Source organism: Aricia agestis, chromosome 22 (genome assembly GCF_905147365.1).
Source record: "Aricia agestis chromosome 22, ilAriAges1.1, whole genome shotgun sequence".
Classification (NCBI taxonomy): Eukaryota; Metazoa; Arthropoda; class Insecta; order Lepidoptera; family Lycaenidae; genus Aricia; species Aricia agestis.
The window spans coordinates 6,233,454-6,245,824 of NC_056427.1; the positions used below are offsets into that span (position 1 = coordinate 6,233,454).

The following is a 12,371-nucleotide window of genomic DNA, read 5'->3' on the forward strand; positions in this document are numbered from 1 at the left end:
ATGAGAGTCAATGACCGGATATAGTGAGATCTTTAATAAACAGGATCTAATAAAACAAGTGATAATATTTAAGGTAGTTCACGTAGAGTTAACTGTAAAAGTAGCAGCGGTATATTCACCCGTAAAATGTCACTTTGTCTTTTCACATCCCGTGCACCTACATGGGAGCTTAGTCAAATCGCATTCGACATTTTTGATAGCGAAGTTAGAAATCAAAAAGTATGAAATATGTTGGTCATCGCAAAAACCACATACATAATATACTATCCAATTTATCGAATACAAGTTGTCAAAGAACCCTATTCTATTTTACTAATAATCAAATATTTCAGGTGCACCCTCAGCGGGAGCATGAGAACATTCGCTTGTAATGTAACGTTCCAGAGTCGAGTACATCAGCGAGGGAGGAGAACCGAGCATTACAATGCGCACCTTCTAATGGTACAGTGTGTAATATCTTGATACAACTTGTAACATCAATGGTACGTGACAGTGAAGTCACTTGCTATGGAATACTCAAAGTCGAATCTATAATGTTACATTACACGCGAACGCTCGTCGGTAAGGGAGGCAGTATTGTAATGTAATGCTCAGTCGAATCTATAATGTTACATTACACGCGAATGCTCGTCGGTCAGGGAGTATTGTAATGTAATGCTCAAAGTCGAATCTATAATGTTACATTACACGCAAATTCTCCCGGTGAGGGAGCACCTTAAGAACAATACCATTGTTCGAAATCTCACGTAGCTCTTAAAATTACAATCAAGTAGCAAATTGATATTTTCAATAAATTGGCAAACCGAAGCACAATACGTTTCTCTTGAGCATAATAATAATTGTTCTCAAACAAGTACTTTGTTAAGATATTTTACAAATAGTTTATTCTGAGAAAACTCTTAAAAGTTTAACCGCCTTCTAAAATAATGGATATTTTATTTTTGATTATTACAACAGTTTTAAGAAATAAAAATACACATTTTTAATTAAAAAGGTGTATTTTTATCGCAAATAGTTAATAAACAAAATTTTTACTTAATGTTTAAAAATTTACAGTCATGCTGACAACTGTAAAATTAATAAAATAAAATTAGCAGTTGTGCTGTTAGTTACTGTAATTTTATATAAAAGGCACACCCAACATTAAAGGTATGTAAAGTTCGTTAAATTGTTTAGTAAAATAAAACGAATAATGATTTCTACATGAAATAAAGTCCTGGACATTCTGAATTAATATTTCAACATCTCCGCGTAAAGGAATTCTTTTATTTCGCAAAGAATCGTGAAATAACCTTTATATTACCTGACGTTTTATCTTATTTTTTGCAGGTTCGTTTGCATGAAATTAAGATGAAAGTACTGTTCGTAGTTGTGAAGTATTCTAAATTATACACCTGTACCTACTTTGGCAACTTGGTTATAATTTTAAAATATACTGCTAAGTCTATTATACATATTTACACACCGAATAACTATAATAATAATTTAGTCTGCTTGTCTATGTTCGATACAATGGAAAAATTATACGAATTTTGATTATCATGTTACTTCAAGTTATAAGTTGCGTAAATATATTTCTCACTAAGGAAACAACTGGATTAAAAACATCTAAGGATCATAGAAAATACACATAAAAAGTAAAAAAAAAAATAGCAACAAAAAACCCACCTTTCAAACGGGAGCGCCGCTTCAAAATAAAATAAGCAACAATAGCAACATTCACGACAACCAAAATGGCGCCCGCGACACACGCGTACACCACCATCGATTTCGACGAGTCCCCGTTCTCTACGTACTCAGTGGACACTACATTCAGTTCCCCTACTTCGGACGAAGCTAGAAATAAAAGAGAAAAAGAAAAATAAAAATCTACGACTACACATAGAGAGCTGAATGAATCTTTAACGCTGACTGTAAAATCTCCAAAATATAGTCACGCTGATTTTTACGCTCTGTATCAGCACGACTGAAAATTCGCAGTTACGCTTAGTTTTTAGAAGTGGCAGAGTACAGACACATGTAGAAATAATAGTCACGCTAATCTACTGCACGCTACGTATAGTGTAAAATCGCAGTCATGCCTAATAACGAGTGGCACATGCTGTAGAAATTTACAGTCACGCTGATCTTCTCTACTTATCAGCACGACTGTAATTTCGCAGTCACACTTAATAAAAAGTGACTGACACATATTATGCTGTAGAAAATTACAGTCACGCTGATTTCTACCCTATCAGCACGACTGTAAATTCACACAATTTATATAAGTGAACTGACACAAACAAAATCACACTCAGCGTTAAAAATCCATCCCTACGCTCGTATAACAACACTCAACGCCCAAACCTCTTATCCGCTTGTTCGTCCGTCTGTGTAGACAGAACCCCACCAACAGTACATTCAAGAGGATAAGTGCTGTGCCCACTATAGTCCCGGTTATAATGAGAACACCGGGCACGTGGTACGAGCTGTACTCTTCTGAACTTGACTGTACTGACGATGGGATAATGTCTGGCAGCGTAAAACATATCAACCGATATTATTTATTTATTATAAATAAACTAATATAATATTATTTGTTGTCAGCAAATATTTTATTTGAGTAACAAATATACGCACAAACTTTCGCCTTTTTCATTTATATGTGGTAGGTTTCAGGATTGCTAAAATATTTGTTTCATTCAATAGAATAAAATTTTTTTTTTAATGGGAATTGTCCATTTTTTTTAATTTTGCTCATTACAAAAACATTTCGAGGAATAAGGTCAGTGATCGTTTTTCTGTATTTAAAGGAAAAAAATACCCATTAGTTACTTATATTTTTGAACAAATATGTTTAACGTTTGTTTGACCTTAAATTAGCAATAAATTCGACCAACATTACGTTTCGAACTTTTGGTAAGCTTCTCGTATCAGCTTTCACATAATGAGAACTTGCATTTGACGAACCAGCCATTATAAATAAGATTGAAAGGAAAAAACATACTGCAGAGGTCAATAATTATTGGCCGCCGACGATGACGTCAGAGCGAAACTTTAAAAAATTATTGAGAAAAAACTAGCCAATGAATTTCAAAATTATTTAATTTATATTCTTAAAATACCCTATTTTAACGAAAAAAAAAAATAAAAAGTACATGTGATTTTTTTTTGGACAATGCCCATTATTTATTTAAACGACGGCCAAAGTTTGTGTGTATGTATGTTACTTCTTTAGGAAACTACTAAATAGTTTTGGATCTTTAGCATGGTAGTACTTTGAGCTCTGGATTAACACTCAGACAATTTTTTATACCAAAATACTTTTTGGTATAAAAAATTGTCTGTTTGGTATAAAAATTTGGTATAAAAAAATGGGTACACTACTGTGTACCCATCGAATACTGTTACAACTACTTCGTACCCGTAGTGAAGCCGATAAAAGCTAGTACTTAATCAAAAAATATTTTTAAATCTATATACAGGGTGTAACAAAAACAAGTGATAATACTTTAGGGTGAGTACGTGTTCCTTGTAGAGAGTTCACTGTGAAAGTAGCAGGGCTGAAAGACCAAAATTTTTTTTTACTTTCGTATGGGGAAACTCGTGACGCTCGGGCCCTTGCCCATACAAAAGTGAAAAAAAATGTTCGTCTTTCAGAGCTGCTACTTTCACAGTGAACTCTCTACAAGGAACATGTACACACCCTAAAGTATTATCACTAGTTTTTGTTACACACTGTATATAAAACTCAAAGGTGACTGATTGACATAGTGATCTATCAACGCACAGCCCAAACCACTGGACGGATCGGGCTGAAATTTGGCATGCGGGTAGATGTTATGACGTAGGCATCCGCTAAAATAGGATTTTGATAAATTCCAACCCCGAGGGGTTCAAATAGGGGATGAAAGTTTATATATAATAATACTTCTTAACGCGAGCGAAGCCGCGGGCAAAAGCTCGTTTAAATATATACTAATCCGATTACTAAACCGAAATCCGATTTTTAAACTACTTAGCTTACATTTTAAATACATATATTATGCCCCGAATTAAAAATCATTGTTTGAAATCGAAAAATTTAATATGCAATCCCAAAAAATATTCAATCCAGCGTTGTTCCAAAATTCATTATTCACAATTCAAATGTTTGAACAAAAATCGTTTGGCAACGTATAAATCGTTGAATTATGAATAATTAATTGTAATGCAGCGATTTGCATAATATATTTTAGACATGAGTGGATGAAGTAGGTAACTAATATTTTATAAAATACAAATATTAGCGCAATTACTAATTTTTTCCCTTATAATAGGCATGATGACTATTTTTTTTTCTTATCGGTAATTGAAAGACACTTAAAAAATAGAAACATCGTTGAAAGAATGACTCTGATAGCTTAAAAATTCACCAAGATATGACAATTCAAATATCTCATAAAATAGACCTGCCCGAAACGCTCCATACAAAGTGCTACGAAAGACTGACGTCACTCTTTCGTAGTTTATACGCATCGGGAGACAACTTTGTTCGACAGGTATATTAAATATTGCGTTTATGAAAGTGGTTTCATAACAAAAGTTGCTTTTAATTGCATAAGTTATCGAATTGTATACAAATATTAAGAAATTTAATTGGAAAAAAATTCGACTTGAATATCCAACTTTGAAGGCGCATAACAAAAAAAAAATACAAATGCTATCAAGCTGAAATTTTGGGAACACTTATTTTTTACCGTGATTTCTTTATTTTATTAACAAAATTCGCTAATCTTTGACCTTGTCATCATCCGTATTTGAAAAAACCTTGTAACATTTAGCTATACATAGAATTAACATTTTTATTTCAATAATTTTCCCGGTCCGAAAGCCTCCATTTATTAAAAAACTACAGTTTTCAAATTTTAAACTATTGTATAGCTTTTATCGCGAGCTCTGAGCGCAGCGACCAAATCGAGAAATTCTGTAACGAAAAAAACCTTATCACACCCCACTCCGACCGGCACAACGTTGCCAGACTTCGGCACGTTGTTTGTGTGCGTGCGACTAGACGTATGGGAATTATAATTGCATAAGTTGATAAAAATACTATTATAGCTTTACCGCGGCAGTCCCCGAGAGCCACACGTATTTTTTGTTACCAACTTCATCCACTCATGTGTCCAATTGTAATGCAACGATTTACATAATATATTAATTATGTTCGGTGCCTATTCGGTTTATTCAATAACGAATTTCTGTTCTAATTGTAATGATTTTATCTACTGTTTAGCATTTTGCGGTAATTATTTATTTGTAGTCCGTTTTAAATTCAATTTTGGGTCGGCGCAGACGGGAGACCGCAAAGCGACATCTTTTATTTTTATTAGTGAAAAAAAAAAGTTTTAATAGATCATTAAATTATTATTGACTTGAACGTAAAAATGAATTAATGATACGATACTAAAAATATATTTTTTAAGAAACCTGTACGTGTGTATAAAAATATTAAAACCTAAATTACTGCATTTTTGATTTTGCAGGAAATATACGTAAGTTTAAATAAATATTTTCTGTAGACGTTTGTTTTCAACAGTACTAGAATTATCGGGGAATAATCATTTAGGTCTAAACGAAATAGTCATGCTTTATTACATATTTACATAGTCCTGTCACACAAATTGTTGGCAACTGATGTCGCGTGTCGTTACTTGTGGCCGGTCTGCGCTACCCTATTTACATGAACTACGTTTTGAATTTATTTGCAGTCAGTTCTTATAAAGCACTTTCAAAGCGTTTTGTTTCAGACTCTTTCAATGTTTTATTAAAAAGCTAAATTATTCTTGTATTAAGCAATGAAGACGCTCGGTAATGTTATGCTAAATAAGATATTTCTGTACATAAAGACAGTTTGCTTTGTGAATATAATTTCATTTAATATTATTTCTTTGTTTTTTTTTATATAATCAAGACCGAAAAACAAGACAGAAAAGTCTCAAGCTACTTTTGATCTCAAACAGTTTTCAGAATTAAAAATACAAAAAGACTAGGCAAAACTACTAGCTAACTATTTCAATGAAATTTGATATAACTAGATTTATCGTAAAAAATGTACAATAAGTTAAACCACTGCAATGTTTTCACGCTAGAGTGCAGCATCCGCACAGACAGTAAACAAAAAGTTTTGTTCGACGTTTGACAACGTTTCTGTCAATATTGTGACATGACGTGCACCGCATGTCGGATTTTAGTAGAATTATTTACTATACAGCTAAAAGGGACTTGCATAATAATCCCTCTTCCAGTATTGCATTAAACAAATCTAGTAATTGACAATCAATAATATTAATCCACAAGAAAGGACTTTAAAGCTATTTCATACCTTTAATTATCGCACGCTTTGAGCGTAGTGACCGAATCAAGAAATTCCGTATCGAAAAGAACCTAACACACTCCGACCGACACAGCGGTGCGACTTTGCCAGACTTCGGCACGGTGTTGTGTGCGTGCGACATAAGTTGATAAAAATGCTTTGCCACGGCAGTCCACGAGTGCCATACGTGTTTCTGTGGAATTAACGATTCCAATATACTGTATTTAGAAAGAAGAAAGAAATAAAATTAATTTACGCTTCTAGCAACTTATAATATAATCAGAGCTCAAAGTATTAACAGGCTATTTTAAACTGCCGAGTGTTCCTTAATTATAATAATGGAGTTACGTGAACCTAAAATTGCCCTCGTTCTGAACGTATCGGACTTAATTGTGTTGAATAAATCATTATTAAATGGCTACTGTTTTTGTTAAGGGAAAATTGACTTGACAGCTTTTTATGTAATATTTTCGCTATTGTGAATATAATTAACGGTTTTTAATTGAGTGCTGTTTTAATTTTGCGGTAAATATAGTTATTACAGTTTTTAATATAATGTTGAATTTACATAATATAGTACTTCTGTAATGCCCTATGTAATATGCCGTAATATAATAATACAAGCAGGCAAGAACTTTTTTTATTTCAAAAACAAACAAGCATGTATTTTGGTAATACAGATAATTTTATGTAAAAAAAACAATTATTGTTAATTTATGGTTAACTGCAGAAGTACCATTTGCATTAATAAGAGAGTGAAAACAATTGACAGTCAATTTGACAGTCATGCTGGACTGCAATATCAGCATGAGTGTGATTGACTGTCAACTGGATTCACACAGTGAATTTTATAAAACTGCAGTTGAACTGACTTGACAGCCAATGACTGCAACACTGTAAAGTAACTTTGGTAGTCAAACAAATTTAAATGATTTTAGCAGTCACGCTGACTTGATCGCGATAATCTCGCTGACTCAAAAGTTGCGCTGACTCGACAGTCGCGCTTACTTAGCAGTCGCGCTGACTTGAAAGTCTTACTGACTTGACAGTCACACTGACTTAACAGTCTTACTGACTTGACAGTCTCACTGAATACTCACTCAGCGTAGTCGCCTTCGTGTCGTCCGGCCGGTACTTGCTCTGGCCCATCTTGTTGATAGCCATCACTGAGAACACATAGTCGGTGCTGCGCTCCAGCCCTCGGACGGTAAACGTGGTGGCGTTACGCGGCACCACGTCCTCGTACCGGTAAGTGTCTTCGTAGATTTTCCTGGAATGGGTGGAGGTTTTAGTGATGTTTATTATTATTCAATTCATCATTTTTTTTAGCCGAATGCTAAGTTATGCTGACAAGTACAAGACAGCTTTACTGCACATTTTCTAGATGACGTGCGTGGAACCGTACATTCTGCCGCAGCAGAAACTATTTAAGGTCCTTTCCTGACACTTAAAGTATGTCTAAACTAAATTTCATCTAAATTGGTTAAGCCGTTTAAGCATAAAGAGATAACAGACAGACACCCTTTCGCATTTAAAATATTAGTATGGTTTTTGTTCCAGTGAGTGTATTTTCCTTCTTCACTAATGGTACTTCAAAATGAGGCAGAATCAATAATAATAATTCATAACATTATTATATACAATTGGCTTATTCACAGAAACCAATTGTTTTATTCTTTTTTAGGGTTCCGTACCCAAAGGGTAAAAACGGGACCCTATTACTAAGACTTCATTGTCTGTCCGTCTGTCTGTCTGTCTGTCTCCAGGCTGTAACTCAAGAACCGCTATAGCTAGACTTCTGAAATGTTCATAGATTGTGTATATCTGTTGCCGCTTTAACAACTTTAAATACTGGAAATAAAATAAAGTTAATATTTAAGGGGGGTTCCCAAACAAGAAACGTGATTGTTTTGGCCTTTTTAGCTCGTAATCAATAATGGTAACAGCTAGGCACTTGAAATTTTCACAAAATACTTTAGTAATTAATAATAAAATTAAAATAAAGTAAATATTTAAAACACATTTTTTGTCGACAATTTTGCTCTATACCGGTACGGAACCCTTCGTGCACGAGTCCGACTCGCACTTGGCCGATTATTTCTAGACAAGAAAGATATCCTCATCAACAGAATAATCACTTAGCTTACTAATCGTATAACCCAAGTACATATTATTATACTTTTATAAATGATAAAATTCCAACCAACTCAAAGTATAAATACTCGCTTATCATTCTAAGTCGTTTCTAACTCGCTAAGAGACACCTTAAATATTCCATCTATCTGCCAACTTAATAAAAATACGAACACTTTTAACTTTGACAATCCATCATTCATTGAGGGTAGTCATCAATCAGACAGAGCGAGAGGCACTTATGCCCGCTCGTGAGTGAGTGCGAGCGGGATAGACATATAACTTAAGTAATAAGTAACAAATTGATGTGAATCGAACTTTTGTCTTTCGCGCGTTCGAACTATATAATGACATGCGAAGTATGGAGATTGTTATAAAATTAGTTACATACGGTTCGTTTAGTTATTATGTATATGTAATATAATATTTTCTATATACATTATAATAGTATCTATACTTTCGTATACTATTAATGTGTATGTATATTGTCTGTAACTTTTGAGCGCCACCGTGGTTTAGTGGTATAGAGCGCGGCTCTTGACTTCCGTCGTGGGTTCGATTCCCGCGTTGGATAAATGTTATTTCCAAGTTTGGTTAGGACAATGCAGGCTGATCACCTGATTGTCTGATAAGTAAGATGATCCATGCGTCGGATGGGCATGTAAAAAGTCGGTCCTGCGTCTGGTCTCTCGAGTCTCGCCGGTCGTGTCGGTCTTCCGTCCCACTGGGTTATGAGAGTAAAGGAATAGAGAGTGTTCTTGTGTACTGCGCACACACTTGGACACTATAAAAATTACTCCTGCGTAGCTGGCCTGGTTTCAATGAAACCGCCACCGTCACCGAAACCGGTGTGGGAGCTATTATTATTATTATGTCTGTAACCCTTCACGTTTTGATCTATGTACGAATTTTGACGATATGCAGATACTTCAAATTCCCTCAAAGAACATAATATCTCATTTTTATCCCAAAAAATGTACGGTTGCCTTGCGATAAACAAATTTCAGCGCGGTAACATCCATACTAATATAAGAAATGCGAAAGTGTGTCTGTTTATCTGTCTGTCTGTTATCTCTTCACGTCCAAACTGCTAAACCGATTTTGCTGAAATTCGGTATGCAGATACTTGAAATTCCCGGTAAGGATATATGCCATTTTTATCCTAACAGCTACCGCGTTTAACTAAATTCTCGCACGACAACATCTACTATAAATAAGCTTTTACTAAGTCACTGAGCAGATCAAATAGTAGATATTATGCAAATATGACGAAGGCTCAGATATAATCCAACATTGATATCCCAAGAGGCCGCGGAACCGAAACTTTGATTTCAAATTCAGCGGAGCAACGGAAAAACAGCAATATCTGCTTTAATACAATATATTTATACTTTACTAGTATTGGGTAAATAGGTTTAGTAGCCTTATTTACTATACATTTTATTTCAAGATTTAATTAAAAAACACTTATATTATAGTATAATAATAATAGCTCCCACACCGGTTTCGGTGACGGTGGCCGGTTTCATTGAAACCAGACCAGCTACGCAGGAGTAATTTTATAGTGCCCAAGTGTGTGCGCAGTACACAAGAGCACTCTCTATTCCTTTTACTCTCATAACCCAGTGGGACGGAAGACCGACACGACCGGCGAGAGATCAGGCGCAGGACCGACTTTTTACATGCCCATCCGAAGCATGGATCATCTTACATGTCAGAAAATCAGGTGATCAGCCTGCATTGTCTTAACCAAACTTGTAAATAACATGTTTCCAACGCGGGAATCGAACCCACGACCTCCGAGTCAAGAGCCGCGCTCTATACCACTAGACCATGGAGGCGTCATATTATAGTGTATAGACGACCCGGTAAACTTCGTATAACTTTTCTCCTAATGTATATTTTTCCTGAAATTCCACGAATAGGATTAAAACTAGCCAAACCAGTTCAGCTCTTCTCGAGTTTTAGCGAGACTAATGGAATTTATATAGATTTTCGTGAGATGTGGCCAAAAACTTCATCTAGGAAAGTTTATGAAGATTCTTGCCATTGCTCACGATTCAGACTATAACTACCCTGTAACATATTTACCTGTATCTAATCCTGAACCACGTGAAGAGTCCCCCATCGAAACCGGCGGTCCAGCTCAGCGTCACAGAGTTGTACGTGACGTTCGTCACGGCGATCGACTGCACCGGATCTGTGAATCAGTGATCAGTGTTACTGCTAAAACTGTGTAAGAATCACTGCAAATGTGTTTGTATCAGCATCACTGCTGATGTAGCAGTAGTCAGTGTTACTGCAAATTTATCTGTTATCAGCGTCACTGCTAAAACTGCCTACATCAACATCACTGCATTAGTAATTAATGTCACTCTGGACACACTGCATACGTATCAGTGATCAGTGTTACTGCTAAATGTAATAATTGTATGAGCATCAGCTCTAAAAATGTATCAGCAATCAGTATCTCTGCAAATGCATTAGTGATCAGTGTTTCTACTAAAATTATAACAGTATGACTGCAAATGTAGCAGTAATCTTTGTTAAATATAAATACTATAGATTAAAGAAGAACAAAACACAACTACAACGTCTGTAAGCTGACAGGTGATCTTTTTTTAAGACGTTCATAATGTTCATCATCAATTTATTTTAAGTTTTGCTAAAAATTATAACTTACGGCCGCCCTCAAAATTTAATGGTAAATTTATCTTAATTAAATCTAAAAAAACTTCACAGAATTAAAGTTAAATAATCATTTAATCTTGCATAAGAGAATGAAATAATGGCTTATATCCGCGAGCCATTTTGTCTTTTAATCAACGAAATCTCCGTTTTTTGACACACCGTTGTATAAATAAAGCAGAATGTTATAAAAATGATAATTTAAATGTGGGTATGGCGAGCACGTATCGTATTGCGTCTCAAGACAATATACATATATAAAGAGATAGTATTGAGATGGGATATAGTGTGTTGTAGCGAAAATACAGCTGTGAATTTTCAGGTGTGGATTTGCATCAAAATATAGACGGAAACCGCCTAGCTACATGTATTGGGAAAAAACAAAATACCTAATACGATTTTACTATATTTTATGTGAACACTAAACGTGTAATTTTTTCATGCTTTAATTTACTTGGGATTAGGGAATAAGTGATTTAATCTAATTGGAAGAACCCGATATCTAACACTTTATAACTTAGGGACGATTACTCATTTTTTCCTTGCAATTTGTACAAACCCTCTAAATTACCTACTTCATCATCTGGCTATGCATATAATCTACATTTTTTTTATTTTAAATCATTTTGCAATCAAAAACGATAGATTTCAAATTGCGAGTTACCCACTGGCCACTTCATCCCCTCATGTCATCAATTTAGGTAATAACATTAAGGCATTCCTTTATAGTTAACTAGCTGGTGCCCGCGACTTCGTCTGCGTCCACGTCAACGCAGTTTTAATCGTATTTTTTTGAAATAAAAAGTATCCTATGAAATTAACATAGGATACTTTTGATACTGATACCTCCAAGAGTTCGTGTACAAAGTTTCATGATGATTCGTTCAGTAGTTTCTGCATAAAAGCGTAACAAACATCTACGCTTAACCTGGATAGATACCAATATTCCATGCATCAAACATACCTGGCGCAGCCGTGACATCCAGTGTCACAGTGGTCACGGAGTGTCCCATTTCGTTCCTCGCGCCGCATTCGTAAGCTCCATAGTCATCACTGCCGACGTCGGACACTAGGAGTGTCGAAGTGTACGTCACGGCGTCGATTCGACGAGTCTCAGCGTAGTATTTCGTCGAAGTGTTCACAGGTAACTTCATACCGGATTTCGACCAAGTGAAGTTGGGCGCGGGTGCGGACTTGCATCTAAAGGAATAAGAGA

The 12,371-nt window shown here is 35.2% G+C and overlaps 1 protein-coding gene across 3 annotated transcripts in view; it reads right to left on the reverse strand.

The window, feature by feature from the left end:
- Window positions 1-12,371, reverse strand: part of LOC121738159 (nephrin) — a 269,086-nt gene that overhangs the window by 15,552 nt on the left and 241,163 nt on the right. For all 3 annotated transcript variants that reach the window (XM_042130052.1, XM_042130050.1, XM_042130051.1), the window contains exons 20-23: window positions 12,120-12,355; window positions 10,559-10,667; window positions 7,435-7,604; window positions 1,669-1,836 (exon numbers count right to left, since the gene is read on the reverse strand). In XM_042130052.1, coding sequence (XP_041985986.1) covers window positions 1,669-1,836; window positions 7,435-7,604; window positions 10,559-10,667; window positions 12,120-12,355 — 683 coding nt within the window. The remainder of the gene's footprint in view (window positions 1-1,668; window positions 1,837-7,434; window positions 7,605-10,558; window positions 10,668-12,119; window positions 12,356-12,371) is intronic.